General features: G+C 37.6%; 1 protein-coding gene across 5 annotated transcripts in view; it reads left to right on the top strand.

Annotated features, from left to right (window-relative positions):
* UBR5 (ubiquitin protein ligase E3 component n-recognin 5) overlaps positions 1 to 27,560 on the top strand; it is a 133,672-nt gene that overhangs the window by 73,558 nt on the left and 32,554 nt on the right. For 4 of the 5 annotated variants that reach the window (XM_081111401.1, XM_081111400.1, XM_081111399.1 and 1 more), the window contains exons 15-34: positions 2,533 to 2,642; positions 2,812 to 2,924; positions 4,438 to 4,581; positions 4,677 to 4,788; positions 5,033 to 5,187; positions 5,459 to 5,656; positions 10,455 to 10,665; positions 11,553 to 11,679; positions 15,642 to 15,793; positions 16,227 to 16,322; positions 16,686 to 16,809; positions 18,732 to 18,829; positions 19,640 to 19,788; positions 20,313 to 20,404; positions 21,501 to 21,647; positions 21,776 to 21,894; positions 21,980 to 22,106; positions 22,196 to 22,325; positions 24,096 to 24,256; positions 24,369 to 24,608. In XM_081111401.1, coding sequence (XP_080967527.1) covers positions 2,533 to 2,642; positions 2,812 to 2,924; positions 4,438 to 4,581; positions 4,677 to 4,788; positions 5,033 to 5,187; positions 5,459 to 5,656; positions 10,455 to 10,665; positions 11,553 to 11,679; positions 15,642 to 15,793; positions 16,227 to 16,322; positions 16,686 to 16,809; positions 18,732 to 18,829; positions 19,640 to 19,788; positions 20,313 to 20,404; positions 21,501 to 21,647; positions 21,776 to 21,894; positions 21,980 to 22,106; positions 22,196 to 22,325; positions 24,096 to 24,256; positions 24,369 to 24,608 — 2,805 coding nt within the window. The remainder of the gene's footprint in view (positions 1 to 2,532; positions 2,643 to 2,811; positions 2,925 to 4,437; positions 4,582 to 4,676; positions 4,789 to 5,032; positions 5,188 to 5,458; positions 5,657 to 10,454; positions 10,666 to 11,552; positions 11,680 to 15,641; positions 15,794 to 16,226; positions 16,323 to 16,685; positions 16,810 to 18,731; positions 18,830 to 19,639; positions 19,789 to 20,312; positions 20,405 to 21,500; positions 21,648 to 21,775; positions 21,895 to 21,979; positions 22,107 to 22,195; positions 22,326 to 24,095; positions 24,257 to 24,368; positions 24,609 to 27,560) is intronic. The other variant, XM_081111398.1, reaches the window with a different exon arrangement.

The following is a 27,560-nucleotide window of genomic DNA, read 5'->3' as shown; positions in this document are numbered from 1 at the left end:
ACGTTCAGCCTTACTATGTTAGGTCAACTTTCTCCCCCTCTCCCTTTTAATTATCTCAGTTTCTAACTAACATCTTGCCTGTGAACAGAAATATCACTAAATTGTAGATAGCCCATGTTCTGGGGCTGGCTTATGGTTTGGGAGCTCAGTACACTGATCTTAACACCTGTACTATTATAAGCATCTATTCATCTTTAAAAATATTTGTGTATTATACCCAGGTCTGTGCTGCTTAGTGGTTAGAGTGTCAGTCTGAGCACTGAAGGGTCTCGGGTTCGATTTCTGATCAGGGGGCACAAACCTGGGTGCCGCACATAAGTGGGAAGCAACCAGTTGATGTGTCTCACATTAATGTTTCTCTCTCTCCCTCTCTCTTTCCCTCCTCCCTTTCTCCCTCCCTCCCTTCCATTCCAAAAAAAAAAAAAAAAAAATCAATGGAAAAAAATCTCCTCAGGTGAGGATTAAGTTGAATAAGAGTTTTTAAATAACTATTTTCTTAATCTTATAAAAATATGTGACTATTATGGAAACATGAAAGAAGAATATTATACCCCAGAAATAACATTTTAAATATTTTAATGTATTTTTTTCTAAATGTATACAGGCATTAAAAAGAAATAATTGGAATTTTACTACACATATAGTTTTTTTTTAAGTTCTGAAAACTTTTAGTTTGCTCAAGTGAATACAATGATTATAAATTTACTACATCTATTGCTGTTATTCCTCTTACTGTTAAAAAATGCAAATTGAAATTCTGAAACATGGGGATTACCATTAAATAAGTTAAATAAGAGTCTTAGCCCTGGCTGAGCGTCTCAGTTGGTTAGAGCTTCATCTTGTACATCAAAAAGGTTGAGGGTTTGACTCCCAGTCAGGGCTCATACCTAGGTTGTGGGTTTGACCCCTCACCCTAAGCAACTGATTAATGTTTCTCTTTCACATTGAAGCCTTTCTTTCTCTCTCTCTCCCACTCTCTCAAACCAAAAAAACATATCTTTGTATGAAGATTAAAACAAAAGAATCTTTAATAAGCCAAAACTATTGTAATTTATGTCTAAAGTTTTTTGTTTGTTTTAGATCTTCTTTAAAAAGGTTTATAGACTCTCTCCCTAATTACATTGATTTCTTTTTAATCCTAAAAATAAAAGTAACAAAAACACATTTTTATTTTTTATGAAACTTTGTGAAGAGTGTTTGAAATATTTTTGATGTGCATAAAACTAGTGTAAACGAGATTAAAATGGAATATGCTTTTTAAATTCTGTACATAAGTTTTTCAAGATCTTCCTTGAAATTTTCCATCTATATTAATAAATTTATAAATGAACTAAGTGAAATTAAATGCTAAGAAGATAATCATTTTCATGTCAATCAATTCTTTTTAGCAAGTCATTGAAATGCACTCACTTTAAAGGCGTGCTAGTGATTAGTCAGAATCGGCTTGCTTCCACCATCACAAGATTTGCATGAGCCAACTGTTCATGTGTGCTTGCACGAGCACTTTGCTAAATGCTGGTGAAAACAGCACTGGTTTTCTGTGGACTGTGTCTAAACTCAGATGAAGTTCCTGGTCGGGGGAAGAAGATGAAGGTTAGGGTAGGATGATGGGCCTGATTATAATACATGCCAGGATGATCTGTATATAACGCATTCTGACTAAAAGTGACTTTTTTGGTTAAAAATTGACTTCTGCCCTTTAATGAATAAAAATATTTATTTTTAGCATCTGTAGACTAACTCAATGAAGAGGGGTAGTTTATTTAATTCTATAATTAATTTATCATGTTAGTTATAGCAGGTGATGGTTCATCACCAGATGATTCAAGAATAAATTGTGTAGCCATTGTGAGTAGAGTTCCTTCTTTGAACTCCAAGAAATTAATGATCTAGTGGATGTTTTTATTTATTTGCTTTTACCATTTTTAAAAAAATATATTTTATTGATTTTTTTACAGAGAGGAAGGGAGAGGGATAGAGAGTTAGAAACATCCATCAGCTGCCTCTTGCACACCCCCTACTGGGGATGTGCCCGCAACCAAGGTACAAGCCCTTGACCGGAATCGAACCTGGGACCCTTGAGTCCGCAGGCTGATGCTCTGTCCACTGAGCCAAGCCGGTTAAGGCTGCTTTTACCATTTTTTTCAGTTAAATTGTTATGTGTCCACATCAGGGTTCACTGAAATGTGAAACTTGTTTGCTCAAGAGGCTTTTGATAAAACTATGTTGATAAACCAAGTGTAGCTTTCATTGTTATTCCTTGATAAGGCTTATTTGAAGCATTGTTCCGAGTTGTTGATAGCATTATATGGTATATTTTTCTTCCCTATTTTAAACCAATACTAAAAATTTGAAGTAGGTACTGTGTACCCTCTACAATAACTTGAGTCCTAAAAATATACCATTTTGTATAAATTTTTAATATTTTATTCCCTTATGTAAGAATAAACGTGAGTCTTAAAAATAACGATTTGACAAGTGCCTGATACTTCACATTCCTAATTATAAGGAGAATCTTATTTCTGATCTCAGGCCTGAAAGCAAGCAGGAACCAGTGAAAACAGAAATGGGACCCCCACCATCTCCGGCATCCACGTGTAGTGACGCATCCTCCATCGCCAGCAGTGCGTCAATGCCATACAGTAAGTGTTATGTGTAGTGCCTATTGGTCAATAGGTCCCAGGTGGACTGCTGTGTTACCTCAATTATGTATCCCTTTACGAATGATCTTTTATTCATATACTTAGATGAAATCTATAAAGTCTCTTTTACATTTTCTTTTTGGTACTTACCATTTTGTTGTTGTCTAAGAACGACGACGGTCCACCCCTGCCCCCAAAGAGGAGGAAAAGGTGAACGAAGAGCAGTGGTCTCTTCGGGAAGTCGTTTTTGTGGAAGATGTTAAGAATGTTCCCGTTGGCAAGGTGTGTTCAGAATATCTAAGAACTAATTACTAACAACTGTAATGCTATTGGTTATCCAAGAGTTTATTGTTGGTGAGTGTTCATCAGCTCTTTCTTCAAAGCTGCTTTACTTCTCACCTTCAATGACCTTAAAGTTCCATCCCTAATGAGATGCTGGTATCTCCTCTACGCATGACAGATAGATGATTATTATGCCTCTCCTTGAGCATTTATGCTATTTGATTTTTAAAGAAATATTGTTTTGGAATAATTTTAGATGTGCAGAAAAGTTGCAAAGATTACCTTTTTATATAGTCCATTCTTTGGAACTGTTAGACGGTTCTAATGGAGATCATTTTACATAACATTTAAAAATCTTACTACTCTAAGTCACCTTTCACTTCCCTTCTTTCTGGAGTGCGTCTTGCCTTCTAGGAAACAAGTTAGTAGAGGCTATCAGCTGGAATAGCATTAATTTCCTCTTTCTCTCTGCATATACTTAAAACCAAAATAGATCTGTAGTTGTAAAATATCTGCAAAGTAAAGGTTTTCCTGATTGCCCATTAACTTCTGAAATATGATGTTCTTTCATATGTTCTTAATGGAAAGAATAGTTATACCCACAACATGCTGCAATTTACAAAAACCTTTTGCATACTCCATTTTCATTTGATTGTCAAAATATAACTATAGTTATGGGCAGGTTTTTCTTCTGAGAATGTCTCACTGGCTCAAAATCAAAAGAAGTAAGTAGCAGAGGTGGGACTCAGGTATTCTAGTTTCAAGTCCTGCGCTTGCCTTTCTGTGCATTGACTGTATACCTGTGCTGTCCAGCATGGCAGCCCCTCACTGTGTATTTGGCTAATTAATTTTAGTAAAATTAAGTAACATTAAAGCCAGCTACTCGGGCCGAAACCGGTTTGGCTCAGTGGATAGAGCGTCGGCCTGCGGACTGAAAGGTCCCAGGTTCGATTCCGGTCAAGGGCATGTACCTGGGTTGCGGGCACATCCCCAGTAGGAGATGTGCAGGAGGCAGCTGATCGATGTTTCTCTCTCATCGATGTTTCTAACTTTCTATCTCTCTCCCTTCCTCTCTGTGAAAAATCAATAAAATATATTTTTTTTTTAAAAAAAAAGCCAGCTACTCGGTCACATCAACTCCCGTTTCAAGTGCTTAATAGCCACTAATAGCTCTCAGATAGGACAGTGCAGGTACAGAACATTGCCATCATTGCACAGCGGGGATCTAAACTAATAAAGAGGAATGAGCGAGGATTTTGTAGATTATACTAATTTTTTCAGTTGATTGCCAAACATCCACAGGCTATGTAGTTTAGCTTTTCTCTAGAAAATAAGCCTTGCTAATAGATATCAAGTTTTGGTGAGTTTGTTCAGGTTAATTTTACAACTTGGTGATTATTGAAGAAATACAAGGAATTAAATGCCTCAATGTTAAATTAATGAATGAATGCCGTTTGCGTACTGATTTCATATAAGTTATTACTGTAGCATATTTACTTACCTCTATTTCTAGGTGCTAAAAGTGGACGGTGCCTATGTTGCTGTAAAATTTCCTGGCACATCCAGCAATACAAACTGTCAGAGCAGCTCTGGCTCAGATGCGGACCCTTCTTCGCTCCTGCAGGACTGCAGGTTACTTAGAATCGATGAACTGCAGGTAAGTGTGGCGGACTCACTAAGTGGGTGAGTACTGGGACTGACTCCTTGGGGATGTTACGAATTTGAGAGCAAAATTCTTTTCGTGTCATGCAGGTTGTCAAAACTGGTGGAACACCAAAAGTTCCTGACTGTTTCCAAAGGACTCCTAAAAAGCTTTGTATACCTGAAAAAACAGAAATATTAGCAGTGAATGTAGATTCCAAAGGTAAAGATTCGGCAAGTTTTTCAGCTGGCATATTCTATATCCTCTTAACACTTGTGTACAGCAATTGAGCAGAATCAAGTGATTTGAGGCAATTGACAGTTTTGTTCTCTGGGTGTAATGTTATGGAATAAAATGTATCTGTTAGAATTGACTTACAAATATGGGCAGAAAGGTCAAAATTTGGTAGTACTTATTAGAGATTACTAAAGACGTAATAATATTTTTACATTTACATGTTTTAAAGGTGTGCATGCTGTTTTGAAGACTGGAAATTGGGTACGGTACTGTATCTTTGATCTTGCGACAGGAAAAGCAGAGCAGGAAAACAATTTCCCGACAAGCAGCATTGCTTTCCTTGGTCAGAATGAGAGGAATGTAGCCATTTTCACTGCTGGACAGGTACAGAGGCTTATTTTTGCTTTTAAAAAGTGACATGACAACATTGTTATTTACGTGAAGCTTGGAATCTGGCTCTAGTTTGCTTGTTATTAAACTATTGAAGAATTTAGAATTTTCAGCACATTTGAATACTAAGTTTCTTATTTGGTTATTATTACTAACACATACACACACACACACACACCCATTATCTAATTAAAAACAAATACACCTATTGGAAAAAATCAGAGGTACAGTTTGGTAGCCATCTTTTATTTTCTCTCTGTTATAGGAGTCTCCTATTATTCTTCGAGATGGAAATGGTACTATTTACCCAATGGCCAAAGATTGCATGGGAGGAATAAGGGATCCTGATTGGCTTGATCTTCCACCCATTAGTAGTCTTGGCATGGGTGTACATTCTTTAATAAATCTGCCTGCCAATTCAACAATCAAAAAGAAAGCTGCTATTATCATCATGGCTGTAGAGGTAATGTGACTTTGGAAACTACTTGGTATTTGAATTCAGAAGATACTGGAGTCCAGGGAAGCAGTCTTGAAAAATCATTCATTGTCCCTCCCTATAGGAGCTAATAGGACAAGAGAGATGAGTAAATTAGTGATTACATGCAATTTAAGTGTTGAGAATGGCATAAAGTCTGAGGATCATTATAAATCAGACTATGATTATAGAGAAGGCTTCTCTGAGGAGGCGATGTCTACATGGAACTCTAAATAAGAGAGGGGTCTTTTGGACACAAGATGAAGGAGGGAGTTTGTTATCTCAGGCATGGGAGAATATGTACAATCTCTTTTGTTGGTTGTTGCTTTTTTTGGTTAGTGTTCATTTTTAGAAAGAGTGGAAAGAAGGTAGGGCGAGAGACACACACATTGGTTGCCTCCCACACATGCCCCCACCGAGGACTTGGATCAAATGTGCAACCCAGGTACATGTCCTTGACTGGGAATTGGACCCAAGACCCTTGGGTGCCAAGGCCAACGCTCTAACCACTTCGCAACACCGGCCAGGATGTGCACATTCTTTTGATAGAACCAGAAGGTAGGGCCCATAACGATTAGTGAGTGGCACCGCTAAGCCTGGAGAAAGGTAGTAGGGAGTCTTGTGTGCTAACCTAAGGGGTGTCAGAGTTCCCCTGAAAGCTAGAAGGAGAAGGAATTTAAGCTGGCTTTTCATAAGGAAGATTTAGCAGTGGATGGAGAAGTTCAGAGGCCAGGTAAACAGGCCAGTACAATTATCCAGTGAGAGAGAAAGCTTGAATTACTGAAAATGAGGAAGAGGGGATAGATTTGAGAGAGATGAGGAAGGAGAAGCTATAAAGTGTGGTGACTGGATGCCAGCAGTAAATGAAAGGAAGGAGTTGGTTGTGCAGCTTCTGAGTTGGGCGAGGTTGATGTGGAGAGGACACACAGGAGGAAAAAAGGAAGGAGGAGGAGTTTCATTTCGCATGCTGCTGTTGAGGTATTTGTTGGGGGGGAGGTAACACCTTTGGAATTTATTGGAGCAATGTGAGCAGAGATTGACCTGATTGGACTTAGAGAGGATCACTGCTGACATGCTGGGAGTACTAGGAGGACAGGGGAAGTAGGGAGGCCATAGGAGGCTATTAAAATAGTCTAGGTGGGAGGTGATTATGGTGGCTTGTCTCAGGAGGCAGCTATGAGTCATAACTGGTTAGATTTTAGATAATTCTAGATATGTTTTCAGATAGAGCCAACAGGATTTGCTTATGGCTAAATATATGGTGTTAAATAGAGAAAGCAAGAGGGTGAAAGTTTTTAGAAAAATGAAATTGCCATTCATGGAGGTGAAGACTAGTGATGAAGCAGGTTCAGGGGCTGGGGTGTGATAGCAGGAGTTTGGTTTTATTTATTTATTTTTTAAAAAAATATTTTTTCAGAGAGGAAGGGAGGTGGGGGGAGAGAGAGAGAGAGAGAGAGAGAGAGAGAGAGAGAGAGAGAGAGATAGAAACATCAGTGATGAAAGAGAAGCATTGATCGGCTGCCTCCTGCACTCCCCCCTACTAGGGATTGAGCCCGAAACCCAGACATGTACACTTGACTGGAATCGAACTCTGGACCCATCAGTCCACAGGCCAATGCTCTGTCTACTGAGCAAACTGGCTAGGGCAGGAGTTTGGTTTTAGACATGCTAGATTTAGATGCCTTTAAGATATCCAAGAGGAAATGGTGCATAGAAAGTTAGATGTGTAAGTCTGAAGACAGGAGAGAGAGGACCAAGCTGGAGAAATATACTTAGGAGATGTAGTATGTATATCTGTGATATTTAAAGGAACTATAATGCAATTAGCAAGCTTATGGAGAAGAGAAAAGGTCTAAGGACTCAGCCCAGCATTTAAATGCCAGGAGATAATAAGGAACCTGCCTAAGAGACTGAGAAAAGGAGCATGAATAAAGGTTGGAGGAAAACTAGAATGAATGGTGTCTTGTTCTCCAATTCATTGCAGCTCCTGCTGCTTAAAATTTATTGCTCTGAGTCCACATGTTGTCATTTATTTACTACACAGTTTGTCTATCTTTTTCCAACCAGCCTCCTTCATCCATTTATATTACTTCAGATGCTTCTGCAGGCATTTGATTCCATGACCCCTTCACTTCTTCAGCTTCTCAGGGGTAAAGATGAAATGTGTCCTCATCCCACGGGTAGGGATAAAGTGACTCATTTATCTTTGTACCTCAGGGCTTGGTGCATAGTAGACTTGCAAGAATTATTTTTAATGAACTCTCCTCTCCCTTCGTTTTGCTGTACGAATAAGTGACAAATACAACATAGAGTGATGCAAAATAAACTTCTTTGCTTGTAACAGTGAGTGTGATACTGACACTCTGTGCAAGAGCCCGTGTTCAGTCCAGCAGGTTGGAGGTGGACGTTCCCTTAGCAGCTGCTTCCAACCAGATGACTGGCTGGCTGGCTGCTTGAAAACATTGTGTCACAGCGGTGTGCTGCAGAGTGTCTGGGTTTTCGTTACTTTTAAAAGTACTGTGCTGCTTATTCTTTGGACAGACTTTGACATATTTTTTCAATAGACTGATTAATGCATATACTAGTATGTCACCAGACTTTGTCAGGGTTAGTCTTATGTGGCCCTCATACTCTTGAACTGGAGATTGTAGTTTATGGGTTCACCTCAGAGTCTTAGTTTTAATTCCACAATCAAAATGGTTTATCAATGTGGTGGGTACTGAAGATAGTTTTTAGCTATATTTTCTTGTGCCCCCTCTCCCCTCCCCCAATCCTGAATTCTCCTCCCCATGAGGATGGGGGAAAGGATGGGTTATTTAATCTGCTTGGGGTGGGGGAGATAACAAGTTGTTTGAATGCATCTTTCTTCTCTCCTTTGTGTTTCCACACTCTTTTCCCACCTGCTTTCTTCCAGTAATTTCTAATTCTAGTTAAAATGAACAATAGTACTTGGTTTGTTTTCCAAACCCAGTGCTTTGGATTCATTCCATTAAATATGTCATAACTATAGTTTTACGTCCTGAAAGAAGCCCATTTGGACTTTTCGGTATGTTCATGCTGTGGCTTTGCCTGTTTATGCTGCCGTAGACTTGAGTGGCTTATAAACAGCAGAATTTTATTTCTCCCATTTCTGGAGGATAGAAGTCCAAAATCAAGGTGTGGGCAGATTTGGTGTCTGGTGAGGGCCTGCTTTACCCTCATATGGTGGGAGGGGAGAACTCGGCTTTCTTCAGTCTTTTTTAAAATATATATATTTTTATTGATTCAGAGATGAAAGGGGAGAGAGGGAGGGAGGGGGGAGAGAGAGAAAGGGAGAGAGAGAGAGAGAGAGAGAAGAAGAAGAAGAAGAAGAAGAAGAAGAAGAAGAAGAAGAAGAAGAAGAGAGAGAAACATCAGTGATGAGAGAGAATCATTGATCGGCCACCTCCTGCATGCCCCACACTGGGGACTGACCTCACAACCTGGGCATGTGCCTTGACTGGGAATCGAAGTGCAACCTCCTGGTTCATAGGTTGATTGTCAACCACTGAGGCCGGGCCTTCAGCCTTTTTAAAGTGCATTAATCCCATTCATGAGACTCCAAATTGATGACCTAATCACTTCCCAAAGGTCTCACCTCCAAACACCATTGCATTGGGGATTGGGTTTCAGCATTTGAATTTGGGTGGGGGGTGGGGGGGAGACACACACAAATATTCAGTCTATAGCATGCTGTCTCTGACAGTTATTATGTTCTACTAGAGGCCCGATGCATGAAATTCATGCAAGGGGCCTGGCCCTCGCAGCCCCAGCTTCATCTGGAAGGATGTCTGGAAGGTCGTTCGGCTGTCCGGTTTAATCAGCATATTACGCTTTTTATTATTATAGATGCTTTATCAGTACTACCATGTCTTTGACAGTGAAGGACATTCGTTGTCACGTTTGGGGGACTGCATGTGTCATAATTTCTGGGGAGTTGAAGATTTTGGTTTTCATGTACCATAGTGTGATATAACCTTTAAGAGGGTATGAGTAGGTTTGAAATAAAATGTATACGCTTAATTGATTAACAATACTAATTAAGGTCCTAATTTGATAGTTACATACCGCTTACATCAGCAGTCGCCAATCTTTCGGACCTCACGAACCACCAGTGGTCCACCGGTTGGCAACCGCTGGCTTACATGACATAAACCATGGGTTGGCAGAATATGGCCTGCAGGCCAAATCTAGCTGCTGCCATTCAGTTGTACATTGTATATGGCTGCTTCCCCACTGTAGCCACAGAGTTGAGGTAGTTGCAAAAGCTGAAAATATTTACTGTTTTGTGTTGTTGTTTTTTTTAAACAGAAAATTTACCCACCTTTTTTCATTCCTGTCAATTGTATACTTTATTTAATTTAAAGTGTACCCTTGCCGAAACCGGTTTGGCTCAGTGGATAGAGCGTCGGCCTGCGGACTGAAAGGTCCCAGGTTCGATTCCGGTCAAGGGCATGTACCTGGGTTGCGGGCACATCCCCAGTAGGAGATGTGCAGGAGGCAGCTGATCGATGTTTCTCTCCCATCGATGTTTCTAACTATCTCTCTCCCTTGCTCTCTGTATAAAATCAATAAAATATATTTAAAAAAATAAATAAATAAAGTAAAGTGTACCCTTAAGTTCAGCTCCTTTTGCTAGGCTACCTCATATTGTCTTTACTTATTTGCAGAGCTGATTATATTATTTTGTTGGCCATGAGAAATTTTTGACATGTGCAATGTTATTCAAATTTATTGAAGATATTTTCCCTAATTTGTCTGAGCACAGAAACAAACCTTAATGCAGCACATCTTACGCTGTGACTATGAGGCCTGTCGACAATATCTTATGAATCTTGAGCAAGCGGTTGTTTTAGAGCAGAATCTACAGATGCTACAGACATTCATCAGCCACAGATGTGATGGAAATCGGAATATTTTGCATGCTTGTGTATCAGTTTGCTTTCCAACCAGCAATAAGGAAACTAAAGAAGAGGAGGGTGAGATTAAAACTTATATCGACGTCTTTAAAAGGAATTTTAGAATATAGTAACTATTAAAGGAAAGAAAAATCATTATAAAAAATTATGGCACTTTTATTTTTCTTCATAAAATCTAGGAGTTTTGTCATTCTTAGAAGGTACAATTTTGTGTCTTATTAGGATTGAGTGTGACATAAGCAAATAAAATTTTAATCAAATGTGTTTTTGTTGTTTTGAGTTCTATTCTCTCTGATATGTACAGACTGTATGTGTAATACTTATGAGGTTTACAGGTTTTATAATTTCAGATGACTAAGTGAAGACAAGTTATATTAAGGCAACAACCTTTATCTCAAATTTCAGAATGTGGAGGGAAAAATCACCTGATTATTTGTTAGATGTTTTTGGAAAAGTAAATAAGTATTTTTGCCTTAATGTTTTTAATTGATGAATTAAGGGAAAAACTGAAAACCTGAAGTGCAACTGTGTAATTCATGCTTTTTCTTATTTTGAATTCTGCCAACGATCTTCTAGTAGCCACATTTTAGAATAGTGATTTGAATACGTAGTATATAAACTAAGATTGAGGTACTAATACGGAGGTCTTTTTCTTCCTTAGTAGTGAAAGCTATTTCATTCTATTTATGAATAACAGTATTCTTAACCTTTTGGGTTTGAAAAGTAAGGCAGATTTAAAAAGTAATTCATATTAAAGGTTGTAGTTGAATATATCTTAATTGCTTATTGCTTTAGAGAGGAAACTTAAGTTATTTATTATCTCTGGTATGTAAATTAGAGCATACTCGAGAATACATAGCAATTAGCATTTAATGGCCTATACACATTTAATCTCTTAGTTATGTTTGAAGTTTAAGTTGATGCTAATTTTTTCTTTTATGTTTCAGAAGCAGAGCGCTCTGAAAGAAATACTTTTGCTGAAAGGCTTTCTGCAGTTGAAGCCATTGCAAATGCAATATCAGTCGTTTCAAGTAATGGCCCGGGTAACCGGGCTGGATCATCAAGTAGCCGAAGGTAATGTGATTTTTACCAGGAAAGTTTCATTGACAGAAACATAACCCAAGTACAGAAATAAATGTATCTCTTACCTATCATATGCATGATTGGTGGGTCCTTTTATTTTATTGTGTTCTTCCCTGGGAATAATATCTGATAATACCTACTTAGAATTTAAGCATAGAACAGTAGGACCTAGGATGCTTCAAAAATTTGAGATAATTTAGACAAGTAGTTCAAACTTGATTCTTTGAATGTGTTTTAAATTGATCATTTTTGTTTTTTAGGAAGTTATTTTATTTAGTTGGAGAACAACTAATAACAGTAATTGAAAGAACCTCAATCTTTTATTTACAGATTGCTTATTTAGGTCAATTTCTCAGATGTCTTAATGATCTGGGAAGAAATGAAAGGCTGGTATATATTATGAATAGTTGGTATTATAAACTTTCAGGCTTCCTGAGTTGTGGGATGGACAAACCTTAATAACACATTGACAATTACTAGGTGTTTGAATAGGTAACGGATATAAAGAATTCAGGATATAGTTGTTTTTCTGAAGAAAAAGCACACTCATATTAGACATGACAGCCAAAACTGAATACTTGACAGATCATTAATGGAGTACTGCTCGCTGTGCTAATGTGATAGTTGTAAAGTCTATTCAGAATGAAGAGTCTCTGCCTATCTTCTGTTCCATATTCAACTTTCCCTTTAGAAATGATTCTTCTAATATTGGTACCAACTTGATAGCTTCCCAGGTTCAAAAACATCCCAAAGTGAGATTTATAAAAAAGCTATTTTTGGGTGACCAAATTATAACTTAAAACAGTACATAACATTATATAGACTATACAAAATGGAAATGATGACCAGCTTATTTGTTTAGGATTACACTAAGCAGACAAAGTATTTGGTCTAAAATGGAGAGCAACTTAAATTCTTCATGAAGAAATTAGTGTCTGAATTATTTCAGGTCTTTCATTTCCTCAGGGAATATACAGGTGCAAATCAAGTTGGACTCTGATATGGGTGGTCCAGTGCCAGTGCTGCCATCTTTTTTTCATATAAGGATTATTTTTGAAGGCAAAGACTAAAAGGAGCTTCAAGAGTGGGTGATGTGTTGCTCACAGAAATAATTTGCCAGTAAGCTCCTTTGAGGCATTTGCCGAAGATTTCACTGCAGTGCTCTTACACAGTTCAAGCTCAGGGCTGCCGATTGAACAGATGAAAGCACAGGAGTCTTATTATCTACGCCGGGCAGTAGGAAGTCCACAGACTGCTTCATTGAAGTGAAACCCTCCTCTAGCCTACAATGGATTTTCTAGGCGATGCCCCTTGATGATTATGCAGGCTGGGATTCATGAGCTCTAAGCTCAAAACTGATGCAGTTTCAATGTTGACTGGAGTACTGTTAAATGCCTTCAGATGATGATTTGACTCAGAAGTTTTGTTGTGTGACTCACTAGTTCCTGAGTACAAAGGGCAGAGTTAGTGGAAGGCTTGATTGATGCATCTGATTGCAGGTGTATGTACTCTAGAGATTGTTAATCTGGAAGACACATGACCTTCGCTTTTTTGTCACAGTGGTATGTTTGAACATGACTGGATTCTCAGGCTTCTGTAGCATGGATATTACGTGCTTACAAAGAGGAAATTACATCATCCTTGAATTCTTCCATATTGTCAGAAAATACGATGACTTCCAGGCAAGCCTATACGAAGAAATGTCAAAACTCTGAATCTTAGCAGCCAAGGTGGTATCTCCTCAGTATTGTCCTCAGCCACTGAGGATACAGGTGAATCTTCATGAATTGTGTACAACATCTTGAAGAATAATTTTCTTTTTTTTGTTTTTTTGTTTTTGTTTTTAAAGAATCTATATGAGGAGCTGGGCATTGTACTTAAAAATGTTCCCAAGACCTAATGAAGAAAAGAGGTTAAGGACAACTTTTTTAAATGACAAGGAATGGTCCCCTCATTTAATATTGAATTGACTACATCACAACAACAAAGTTGGGAGTTTGAAAGTTCAAGATGAGACTGTGGTCTCCATTTATCTTCATTTATTCTTAATCTACTCTAAATTAGAGGTTGGAGAATAGCCCACATGTTTTCTTTGGCCTGTGCAATGTTACATTTTTTTCTTTAAGATATGAATGCTTTCAGATGAGTGTGTACACCTCTAGTTTGTCATTGTTCCCTCCTCCTTACACCTGCCTGCCCTTTCCTCGACTTATTTTATCTTCCGGGCCCAGGAGGCATTGAGTTTGTGATCCTGGTCTGGTGTAAGCCTTCTTCTTGTTAAGCCCAAACATGCATTTATTTTCAGGTCATTTGCAGTGCTTCCCAATTATTGCTGATTCTCTGTGTATGTTTTGAGTAAGGCACATTAGGATACTAAGTGTCTATGTTGAGCTTAATTGAAATTGCATAGGAGCATCATAGTGTGGACAGTCACCCTGGTGTGTGCTGTTCCTGGTAAGGAGCCTGCATTCTCTCTGGGTGATGTCTTTGGACATGACCGTGACTTCACCCGAAATAATCACTGCAACCTACTCCCCTCCATACTATAAAGACTCTTAAACTCAGATTTTTGAATTGGGAGAGAGAGAGAGAAGACATGGATAACGTAAAATAATTTACTGTAGGTATTTTTAAATAGTGAATGTTATAATAACTAAGATACTACTTGAGACACTAAAATTTACTTCCAAAGAATGTTTCTGTTCCCAAAAGTACATCATCATGCAAAAGCCCTTGTAAAATAGACGTGTTCCTGAAAGTAGTCTCTAAAAGAAATTTTCGTAAATGCTTTAAATAAAAATATACTTAAAAATTTGAAAATGTATTGCTATGGGAAAACACATTTTCTTTGGATTAAATAATCATAATTAGAGATTCAAACATTAATAAGAATCTTTCTAAATCACTTCTGTGGAAAAACACATTTACTATGGATTAAATAATCATAATTAGAAATTCAAACATTAAGAATCTTTCTAAATCACTTATTTATAGACATAATAATGCTCACCTGGTAAGGTGTTAGGTCTTTTACATCAGAAATGTCATATCTTTGGGATTAAATCTGCAAGGTAGAATGAAATCCCTTGTGTTGCCTGGCCCTTAAAATTGAATTTTTACTCTATTCAGAAGCTCTAAAGTTGTGTCTGATTTGCCTCATGTGCTCTCTCTTAATTGCTGTTAGTTTTTAATGTATTAATTTTGTAGCCTTTGTAAGCTTTTATTCAGAGGTTCAGATTTTTTTATATGTAGGTAGTTACCAGTTCCCCTAACGAGGTCTGTGTTTATGATATTTTTCTTTTTAGTGATGTGCACATCTGTGCAGTACTTTTTTTTTTAGGAAAAAAAAATCACGCCCAGACATTAATCTAACAACACATTTTACAAGCTCCAGTTTCATTCGTTAATTTCATTGTGATGGAAGTTGTGCTGTTAAAAAAACAAACTGTATAAAAAATAAATCTAAATTGGTCTTTGTTGTAAAATTACTTACTCTGAATATTAATTCAATTGCTTTTGAGATCACAGACAAGGGATTTAGTGGGTTAAATCAGTCTGTACTAGTTTTGTGCTTAGTCTGTTCGCTGATGTCTATTATTAAACTTAATTCTTACTAATTATAAATGGGACAGAAAATTTTTTTTTGTTTTAATATTCAGCTGCTCATTTGTCTTAACTGTATGAGAGATTATTTTCTAATCTTCACGGCAACTTTTGTTCCCTGTGCTTAAATTAGTGGTTTTAATGCTGAGCTGGGGACTAGGAGCCTCCAGTTTCATGTCTGTCCCTCACTGATTTATTCTGTGATTTCAGAATTGGCATTTGTACTTCACTACCTTTGCCTGGAGCATTTGCTTGTAGAACAAACTTTGATCTCAGATGAGAAGTTCTGTGTACCTTTTCATTACATTTAGTCATGGTAGTGAGTTTTGATTTTGTCCATATTCTTCTAGTTTGAGATTACGGGAAATGATGCGACGTTCATTGAGAGCGGCTGGTTTGGGTAGACATGAAGCTGGAGCTTCATCCAGTGACCATCAGGATCCAGTTTCACCCCCGATAGCCCCCCCTAGTTGGGTTCCTGATCCTCCTGCGATGGATCCTGGTAAGATCTGTTATTTTATTTAGTTTTTAACAAAAAGACAGGGTTATGAAAGAAGAGAAATTGAGCATTTTAAATGGGTTATTGGTAAATCTAAAATATTTAAAAGCGTAATGTGTATTGTAACTAATTTAGATATAAAGATTTGGTTTAAGGGGTTTGTAATTTAAAAATTAAAATTCCAGAAAATCTTGTCAGGTATTTCTTACTGAAATATTTCCATACTGATAAGAAGCTACTTAGCAATACGTCTGGGTAAATGAGTAAATTATCTAGTGGATTCCTTTTTTTATAGTTAGGGAAATAAGTTTATATTTAAACCTCTGTCTGATTTGTCGTTTGGCTTGTACAGAAGAGCCTTAAGTCCAGTTAAGAGAACAAGTTAGGGATATGTTGCCTATAATGATATGCATTCTGCTATTCTGTTTACTGAAAGATGGTGACATTGATTTTATCCTGGCCCCTGCTGTGGGATCTCTTACCACAGCAGCCTCTGGCACTGCTCAAGGACCAAGCACCTCCACCATTCCAGGTGAGAATCTACTACTGCATTTGCTTAGACATTTGGAGGAACACACTTCACAAATGGGTTTGACAGAGCCACACTTTTATCTCAAGGAGACGTTCCTTGGCTTGAGAAGCATCTCATTCTCTGAATTATCTTCCATGTGTCAGTGAAATTGTGTGGATGCACATACATTTCATCAGTTGAGATTTGTAAAATGTGTTAATGTGTTTAAATTCTCTTTAATTAAGTTATTAATTTATTACTAATACTAGAATATTTTTCTCGTGGTATATTTAATAGATAGTTGGTATATGTTATTCCAGAATATTCTTTCACTCGGTCTTGTTTATTCTTGTTTTGTTACGAAATGGATCTGCTTAATTACAGGTCCTTCCACAGAGCCATCTGTAGTAGAATCCAAGGATCGAAAGGCCAATGCTCATTTTATATTGAAATTGTTATGTGACAGTGTTGTTCTTCAGCCCTATCTACGAGAACTCCTTTCTGCCAAGTAAGAAGTTTAATATACTTAATAGAATCCAACATTGTATGCCCTCTGTTACTATGCTCTCTTCAGTGAAAGATGCTTTCTCCATAAAATTCAGTGTCCACTAAATGAATATAAAGTGATTTTATGTTAGCTTGATTTGAGTGTATATATGTTAAAAAGACGTGTTTTATTCTCAAATGTGAATCCGTAAATTAGTTCTACCACTGTCGCTTGGAAAACTTTGAAAATTATACAGATTCTTCCCCAAAGCTCTACACTAGAAGTATGACTCAGTAGGTGTGGGATGGGGCCTGGAATCTGTATTTAGAACTGCATGATGATTCTGATGGTTTCTTTGGAAATTTTTTTGGCTTGCAGAATGCATCATCATGAGATTATGCAGAGTTTTTGATAAGTATTCTGTGGTAAATGCTCATTAACCATTAATAGATCATATCCTGCTTTCAGCATGATTGTTTATCTTTACAAGCTCATAACAATAAACATTTTTATAAAAATTAGTCATCATCTGTGCCAAACTCTACTTGCATTAACTCCTAATTCTAGAAATAACCGTCTGAAGTAGGTGATATTATTCCCATCATACATTTGAAAATCCAGGCTTTCAGAGGTTATTGAACTTACCCAGGGTTATACAACTCTAGTGAGTGGCACAGCAGGAATTCCAACCTTGGTTCATCTCTTGCTTCCAGAACTGAGACATTAATTTGGGACAGGAAGGACACATATATTTTGGAATAAACATAAGGGAAACATGTGTTCTGAAGTAGAAAGCTTTATGAATATGAAGTTTGAGTAGAACCATGAGGAATGAGTAGGGAGAAGAGTGAGCAACAACATTAAAATGGAGAACTATAAATATTTTAAGACAGTAACTCGTCTAATTGAAGGTGGACGGTCAGAAGAGAAGAATAGTAGCCAGTGAATCTGAAAAGCTAGGTTAAAGTCACCACTTCGGTCTATTCTTTGGGCTTGGGTCCTCTGAATAATGGCTTTGTTTAGACTATAACAGTATCAAAGTGGGGTTATAAAAATAATAATATGAATGTGGTATAAAAAAGCGTTAAAATTAGGCACGAGTAGAGAGTAAAGTTGAGGCTATATTGTGTATGCCTACTTACAGCCTTCATTTTGTGTGTTGCCATACACTGATTTGTTAAAGATAGAAAAGATTTGAAGCAGAGGGAAAAAATTGATTTAGAAGGAAGATTTTCATAAAGAATCCAAGTTTTGTCTTAGTTACTAGCGACAGTGATGCTGTTGGCTCTCAGAGAGAATTCAGGTCGAGAGCAGATCTGGGAGAAAGATGACTTTAGCGGTTAGGTATGTTGAATGGGAGGGGTCACTGGGAAATCCTAACTAGATTTATCAAGTGAGCAGGTGTAGGTGCTGGGACTGTACTGACCTCATAGAAGTGGCAGCTGCTGTGGTAGATGAGAGGGGGAAGCACAAATGTCTGAGGTTGGGATTTTGGAAATTCTAGGGGGGAGTAGAAATTCAGTAAAGAATATTGAAGGCATGTGTGTAAGGGAAAATACATAATAATAGCTAACGTGTATTGAGTACATATTATTTGGCAGGCATTGTACTAAAAGCTTTTTAAGTAATTTATTTAATCCTCATCACAATCTTATGAAACAGAGCCTTATTCCTATTCCTACGTTTAAAAAGAGTTGGTTTGACTCCAGAGCCCTTACTGGTCAATAGTGTCACTAAAGGCTAAGAAAGGAAGCACGGTTTAGAGAGATGGGGGCTTTCTTTCCTAAGTGAGATAAATGAGACCAGAACATTCTTTTTGAGTGGTGGGACATTATTTAACAAAACATAATTAGTTACTGCATCATGAACATGTCTTTCTTTTTTTACAATCAGTAAGGAAAAGTAATTGATAATATTTTTATGTACAATTTTTCTCATTTTAGGGATGCAAGGGGAATGACCCCATTTATGTCAGCTGTAAGTGGCCGAGCTTACCCAGCTGCAATTACCATCTTAGAAACAGCCCAGAAAATTGCAAAAGGTAATTTATTTCAAGTCCTGAATGAGTTGCATATTTTAAAATTTGAATAGATTCTCTTCTATACACATAATATTGTAATTATTCAAAACTAATTTCTGTATATTGAAAGGATATGATTGATTAGAAATTATCAAGATAATTATTTTATTCATGTATATATTAGTGTTTGTGTGTAAAATTCATGCTTACACTTTTTTCAAGTGAGTTATATATTCTAACTTTCTAGCAAAAAGCAGCTGGTATAGATTTCTTAAATTTCAAAATGTTTCCATAATATATAATGTAATGACCCATCTTTTGAAAATAAAGATGAATTATTGATAGAACCCGCCAGTGGTTAAAATGGTGTTAGTGATAACATTTTATAGAAGTTAGAGGTCAGATATCTTATTGTTCTTCTGACTTGGAATACTTGCTTAATAGAAAACATTAAGGAATATCAGTTCCTGCCATGTAGCCTTTAATAGATTGAAGTAGTTATCTTCTTTAAAATACTGGCTATAAATACTTGATGTGATTGTCTATACTTTGTTAAATTGGTTGAACTTGAATCTTCACTGCATAACTCAGTGCAGGACTCAGGTGGCTGATGTGTGGTGCATTTGTATTGTCCTCAAACGTGGTTATGAGATAGTTATACTTTGCACAGAATTGACTGGATTTTCTTGCATATTGACTTTGTATATCAGGTTTTTTCTTCTTTTTATTAATATGTAGTAGTTTCTTATTTATACTATGTAAATGTTAGAGCTTTTCCATTTGAGGAAATAGCATATGGCTGTGATTAAGTCCTTTCTTTAATCTTTGTAGCTGAAGTATCCTCAAGTGAAAAAGAGGAAGATGTTTTTATGGGAATGGTTTGCCCATCAGGCACCAACCCCGATGACTCTCCATTATATGTCTTATGTTGTAATGATACCTGCAGTTTTACATGGACTGGAGCAGAGCACATTAACCAGGTAAGTTATTTTACATTTTCCTATGTTTACGCTATCTTCAGGTTTTCTTTTTTTCCCCTTTGACCATAACTAGAGTTATAGTTTATCTTGGTATATTACAAGTCTGATATTTCTTGTTACTCTGAGTTATAAAATTCTCCAAAGAAAATTAATTTTTATTTAATTCCTAAATAAATGAAGCAGAGAAGTTGATTCTTAACTTAGTTATGGGATATCATGAAAATGAGAAATCTTCACTGGGTAGTATAATCTGATCCACTACTCTTGATGTAGATTTTATAGCTGTAATTCTCTTTTTTGGATGGTATAAATTATTTTTGTCCTACTGGTAGAATAAGACTATATGATTTGCATTTGTCTAATATTGTAAAATGTATATTCACTGTAACATCCATTACTTTGTTTCCAGAGCGCATTAATTTTGCTCTGCTATCATCATTGAAATGTTTTAGAAAATGCCAGAAATAATAATTTTATATATGTGTGTGTGTGTGTTTTATTGAAGTATACCCTTTTAATTTTAGGATATTTTTGAGTGTCGAACGTGTGGCTTGCTGGAGTCACTCTGTTGTTGTACGGAGTGTGCCAGGGTTTGCCATAAAGGCCATGATTGCAAGTGAGTACGATCTGGTTTCCTCTAACATTGTAAACTGCTTAGATTCCTATTGCTGCACTAAAATCATCTGTACCAAGTCATGTTTTGTTCCATAGTTCAGAAAGCATGAGGTTTTATCATCTAGTCCTCTTTCCTCTTTAAGCCAGTTTACATATTAGAATGTGGCTCTTGATTTAAAGTGTACTTTGAAATGTTTGTTCTTTAAATAAAAGAAGGCTAATATGCAAAGGAATATGTGGACATACATTGTGACTAGGATCTAGTTAGTTAATCTTTTGAGATGTAGTGATAGGATGATTTTTGTCTATATTCTCCAGTATTAGGTCCCTTGTAGCAAGAAATCACATTAAGAGAATCATAATGGATGTTAAACTAAAGGTGATAACCTTTCAATTCAGCAGTAGAGTTACTGGAGCTAGTTTGTTAGTTTTCACAGATCTGAGAAGTAGTAAGTACCCGAGTGCCTCAGAGTCTCGTAGGGACATGAGTGTAATTGGTGCAGATGGGTAGGTGTTACAGATAAGGGAGACTGGTTTGTAAAAACCACCTATTCTGCTTTAAAATAAGCAGTTATGTAGGACAAGTAGAAAATTTTATAGATATTGTATTAATACTTAGGATTTTTATTCAAGAATTTTGGCTGTTCGTCTGCCTTATTTTAGGTATCTAAAATTGATCGTCTTTATTCATTGATTGCCTTTACTAAGTGCTCTCATTGTGCTAGAAGTTAGGGTGGTGGTGGACAAAGTTAGTCCCTGTCCTCACAGGGTTGACACTCCTATCAGAGGACACAAGCAAGAAACATCTGCCCATAGGGTTTTGGTTCATGAGAGGCACATAGGAAGATCACATAAACTGAACTGGGGCTGTGGGGAAATAGGAACACACTCCAGAGAAAGTGACTATACTGAGTCCTATTTGAGATACTTCTTCTCATAAGAGTTTTGTGTAATTCTTGTTACATATATTTTAACAGTTGCACTTTGCGTTCAAAAATTATTAAGTTCTGTTTGGTTCAATGCCTCCATTTTTCAATATAATCTTTGTATCTTTAAAAAAATTTCAGTTTTTATAGTTGTGTATGAATTCTTTCTAGACTCAAACGGACATCACCGACAGCCTATTGTGATTGTTGGGAGAAATGTAAATGCAAAACTCTAATTGCTGGACAGAAATCTGCTCGTCTTGATCTACTTTATCGCCTGCTCACTGCTACTAATCTGGTCACTCTGCCAAACAGCAGGCAAGTGGGGTTTTTAGGACATAAATTAGGTGGAAAAAGGATGCACATCTGAGTGCCGTCCCCAGTCCCCCCTCCCCTCCCCAAACACACACACAGTCCCCCTGACAACAGTGTTCTGTTTTGTATAGGGGAGAGCACCTGCTATTGTTTTTAGTGCAAACAGTTGCAAGGCAGACAGTAGAGCATTGCCAGTACAGACCTCCTCGGATCAGGGAGGATCGTAATCGAAAAACAGCCAATCCCGAAGGTGAGTAAATTTTACAGTTATGGAAAACATCCACATAGGAAAAGTGGATGTTTATTCTTTTGTCTCACCCATTATTTCTTTTTAGATTCAGATATGCCTGATCATGACTTAGAGCCCCCCAGATTTGCCCAGCTTGCGTTGGAGCGCGTTCTACAGGACTGGAATGCTTTGAAATCTATGATTATGTTTGGCTCACAGGAGAATAAAGATCCGTATGTATTCATTAAATTCTTTTTAGATTTATCTACTTCCCATGTTAGTGTAGGCAGTTACAGTGCATTCTCTTTCCTTCCCCATTCAGTCTCAGTGCCAGCAGTAGGATAGGCCACCTTTTGCCAGAAGAGCAAGTATACCTCAATCAGCAAAGCGGCACGATTCGGCTGGACTGTTTTACTCATTGCCTTATAGTCAAGTGTACAGCAGATATCTTGGTAAGTAAGTCCTTTGAATGTTTATGTATAGGCACATGAAAAGGCTGTTTTTCTTACTTAACTTCCCATAATTTTACTAGTCCAAATTCCTAAGTACTGATAAGCTCTAATTAAGCAGTACATTAAGGGGAATGGAATTTTGGGGTGATTTAAATGTCTCAGTTAACAGCAGAAACTCTTTTCATTCTAAGTAAATTCCTAAATACAACAGTGTAAAAATGATTGGAGCAGTGTTCAAATTAAACTTTTTAAGTATCCTTTTTGCTGTGAAATTAGAAAAGGATATAAACTATAAAACCCAGTGTTGATGAGGTTATGGTAAAGGCACACTTACACTGATGGGTGGCATTGTATTTGGCACTCTTTTGGAAAACAGCTTAGTAGTGTCAAGAACCATAAAAATATCATTGTTGTCAGAACTTGTCATCTATATATAGAAAAGCGTAAGTGGCCTAGTGGCTGACAGGCCAACTGGCTGGTAGCTATGATGCGCAATGACCATCAGGGGGCAGAAGCTCAACACAGCAACTTTGATGAGCTGACGAGCAACAGCAACTTTGCAGAGTGCCCTCTTGCTCTCCAGGACCCCTCAGGGGATGTTGGACTGCCGGCTTAGCCTGATCCCCGCAGGCCAGGCTGAAGGATCCCACCTGCCGGAGGGACCCCGCTCACTCTGCAGATGCCCTTCAAGCCCCTGCGCCGACCTAGGTGTGGCCGGCTGGGGAGAGACCGTGGGAGGTTGGCTCCAGGGTGTGGCTGGCCCTTCTCACCCAGTCCCACCCTTCTGGCCACCTTCTAATTAATTTACTTTCAATGTGCACGAATCTGTGCACTGGGCCTCTAGTAAGGTAATAATTTATTATATGAGAAAGAAAAAGTTGTATCATAATGTAATGTAAAATTAAAGAACAAAATACTTTATGGATCCAATATTAATGGACAAATGAATCAAATTAGAGTTAAACTACTACTGAATGTAATGTAGCAATTTACAAATAAGGGTTATTTTGACAGGCCGATATGGCTCAGTTAATTGAGCATTGTCCCATGTACCAAGAGGTCACTGGTTAGATTCCCAGTCTCAGGGCACATGCCAGGGTTGCGGGCTCAATATCCAATTGGGGGGAGGAGGGGCAGAAGGCAGGTAATGGGTGTTTCTCTCTCATCAGTATTCTATCTCTCTCCCTCTCTCTTTCCCTCTCTCTCAAATCAATAAAAATAGATTTTTAAAAACAGATATTTGAATTAAAAAAAATAAGAATAAGGGTTAAATAACATTAAAAAAAGAACACCAGAAAATAACATGAAATTGGGTGTTCTCAGTAATTGATACTTATATGGTAGACCATGCATGGAAATGAGACTAGAAAGTAATAATAATAATAGTTAAGTGATAGGGATGGGATTATAAATTTATTAATATAAGTAGTTAACTCTACTTAGGTGCTTTAATAAGTACCCTATAGTGAATGAAATATATTCTTCCTCTGACCTGACATACTTGGTATTATTCTTCTAAATTTTAATTGCTGTCCATAGGACTGTGAGACTGAACACAAGAAGTCAGGCATCTGAGACCTATAGGCCAAGCACTGGTCAACATGTGACATAAACTAATCACTGACTTTGTAAATGTTTTGGTTAAATTTATTTGGAGATTTTTATTATGAAATGTGAACGTTGAAAAGGGTTGAAACTTTTTGTGTAATGAATGTCTAAACATCTTCTGCGATGTCTCAGCACTAATGGAGTGGTTATAATCTCTTAAAGCTTCTGGATACCCTCCTGGGCACGCTGGTGAAAGAACTCCAGAACAAGTACACACCTGGACGTCGGGAAGAAGCCATTGCTGTGACAATGAGGTTTTTGCGCTCTGTGGCAAGAGTTTTTGTTATTCTTAGTGTGGAAATGGCTTCATCCAAAAAGAAAAAGTAAGGCATCCCTTTTGACTTTTGCATCATTTTGCACAAACTTTTTGTGAAACTGACATCATGTATATGAAAGGATTCATAAAAGATTCCTGTATTTTCCTTTTCGCTCTAGCAACTTTATTCCGCAGCCAATTGGAAAATGCAAGCGTGTATTCCAGGCACTGCTGCCTTATGCAGTGGAAGAACTGTGCAATGTAGCAGAGTCGCTGATAGTTCCTGTCAGAATGGGGATCGCTCGCCCAACTGCACCTTTTACTCTGGCTAGTACCAGCATAGATGCCATGCAAGGCAGTGAAGAATTATTTTCAGTGGAACCACTACCACCACGACCATCATCTGATCAGTCTAGCAGGTAAATTTCTACCTGGTAACAGATTCTGATTAATTCTTTCTCTGGAAACATCACATTTGACTTAATGAAAACCTTTGCATGAGCATTCAGGTGGTGTACATAATCATTTGTACATCAAATGGTGAAGATTTTACTTTGTTTGGAACATGTAAAAGTACTTTAAAAATTATACCTCCATATCTAATAGACATATAGTTGTGGGTTTTCGTTTTGGTTTGGAAAGGCACTATTTTTATTAGGCCATGACGGTAACCTGATAAGAAACCTTACTTAAGACTTCTGTAGACATCGTTATTTTCTGTTTTTTTTTTTACCTTTAAGTAATAACCTGTTGGAAGGCCAAGTTAAAGAATGAAAAGATAAAAGATAACTTTCTCTGTGTCCAAAGGCTGGTGCTATGGCGCACAACTTATGTAGATAACAATCAGAATGATAGAATTTTAAAATATTTTCTACAACAGCCATATTAACTAGGAAGGGGCTAAAACAACTCAGTAATAAAAATTTCTAGTTACAAAGTTACTTATTCTTAAATCTCATCTTTTCCATTTAGTTGATAATTTACCTTGCTAGACTGAAGTTTGTTGAGTCAGAATGTTTGGAACCTAAAACTAAATGTTCTGGTACCTTTTATTTAGCGCAGTGCTTCTCAAGCTTTAATACGCATGCAAATCACTTGGGGATCTTATTAAAAAATGCAGAGGCTGATTCTGGAGGGCTGGGTGGGGCCTGAGATTCGGTATTTCTTAGACTGTCAGATAATGCCAAAGCTGCTGGTTTAGGGGTCCCACTTACGGGTGGCAAGGCACTAGAGGCCTTTAGCAAGTAACTTGTTTATGTTGTTGGTTTTCTTAAGTCTGATTTTGTTACTGTGTATATATGTAATAATGTTTTAATAAGGATCTTTAAGACCTAAAGACCCTTCTTCTTTCTGAACACCTATGTCCTAAGGATGGCCTCCTTTAGGATTTGGAGAGTTCCCAAATCTTAACCCCTGAGTTTCGTTTGAGTGATGTTGAGTATCTGCTCTCACTGTTCTCCTTATACTCCATATGCCAGTATGTGTCCCAACTTTCCATTTATTATCAGGTCTTGTAGGACACCCTGGAATCTAAATCTAGGTGTGTCTGTCAAAGCTCTCCCATGGTAGCCTTGTCACTGATGTACTCCAGGATTTGCTGAAAACTGTTACAAATAAAGCTATATCTTTTCAGACTTGCCAGATATACTTCAGTATCCAAAGGTTCTGCTAGTGAAATCTTCTTGTACTCTTGTGATGTTCCTGATTCTTACACCCTGTGAGGAACTCCCAATTACTTAGGTGGTATTACCTTGTGAATTCCTTATGCCCTTCCCTTGTGTGTCCCCCCCCCCCCCCCAACCCCCCAAAGGACGTAAAATTTTTTATTGCATTGAACAGATTTTGGAAGCATCTCATCTCTGAAGAGTATCCATGAGCCTGTTCCTACTAAATTTTAAGATTTTTTTCACCTTGCTTAGTATTAAAGTATTGTGTACTCTTAAGCTCTGCTCTTTACTCCATTCCCCTTGTTGTATTGTTGGGCCAACCTCTTATGTCCTTCCAGAAGTAGATCTCATTTGATAATCAACACTTATCAGTGCTAATGTTTTCTACTACTTCATAATATAGAAGTCCATTATAATACAGTACAATCACTCCTTCGAATAGGTTGTCTTCTGACCAGGGTTCCAAGCATGTCTTAAATAAAACATATACACTTGACCAGTTTCTGGGATTTCTCTTATGTTAGATGGTAGATGGTGTTTACCACTACATTGAGTATAAATTCTTAAGTTCAGTTGTTTTGCTTTCCTGTTGCTTCCTCCCACCTCCTTAAAACTCTTAATGTCTTTATTAATTCATTTGTGTTTACTCTGTCTCTGTGCCTCATATAATAACTGTCACTGAAAGTTTAGCATAAACTAGGAACTTCCCTAAGCATTATAGCTGTATTACCTGTTTTGTGGTACCCAATAACTGTTAGGTACCACTATCACTCCAGTTTTAAAAGGGAGGAAACCGAGGCTCAGAGAGGTGTTAGATAGCAGGTTCCACAGCTATTGACGTTTAGAAATATTTAAAAATCTAGACAGGTATTTTCCTTTGCTGTTACATCAGGCAGAGTATTAGATGGCAGAGTAGGGAGAGAAGTTGCTGCTTGGTGCTTTCTGATAGTGTTGAGGTACTGGATTGGCCAACACTGAAGCCCACCCTCCCTCAAAGTGCAAATTTCAGCTCCAAACTCTCATGAGCGCAGGCTTGTAGTTAGGAGTTCTCTGAAAAGATGTTTTTCCTGTCTCCACCTTGGCTGATATAGGATAAGTCTCTTGAAATCTGTTGTCCTTTCTTGATTTATGTTTGGCTCATGTACTTGATAGAAGAGAGGATTGCTATGATGTAACTTCCTATTGCTCACACCCCAGGCTGTCTTCTGTGAAAACTATGGCTCCTTTAACCCTTTAGTCCAAGGGACATGTCTAGTCCAAGGCTGTGTCTCAGTTGATGACTCTTCATGTATAACTGGTTTGATTTTGTTTCTCAGAGCAGCTGAGGTGAAGTGATTTAAAATATATAATAATCTATAATAATAAAAGCATAATATACTAGTTAGACCAGACGTCCTTGTGGACAAAGTCAGGGCTGCAAGGGAAGCCCAGGTCCCAGGTGCCGGAGGGCGACCAGAGGGAAGCCTGGGTCCTGGGTGCCAGAGGGAAGCCGGTGCTGGCAGCCGGGGGAAGGAAGGCCTACTCTTGCATGAATTTCATGCATTGGGCCTCTAGTCTGTAAATAAAGGATAATAGGTAGGTCACAGGGTAATTTAGCCACTGCCTGCCTTTTAAGCTGCATTCTCTTGTTCTCCCATTTTTATTTATTTTTTAAATAATGGAGGCTTCTGTCCTTTCTTGGCTGTTTCTCAATTTGATTTTTAG

The sequence above is a fragment of the Myotis nattereri genome (genome assembly GCF_964212035.1).
Source record: "Myotis nattereri genome assembly, chromosome: 17".
NCBI classification, from domain to species: Eukaryota; Metazoa; Chordata; class Mammalia; order Chiroptera; family Vespertilionidae; genus Myotis; species Myotis nattereri.
Note: the sequence above shows the minus strand (reverse complement) of the source record. Positions and strands in the feature narration are given on the sequence as shown.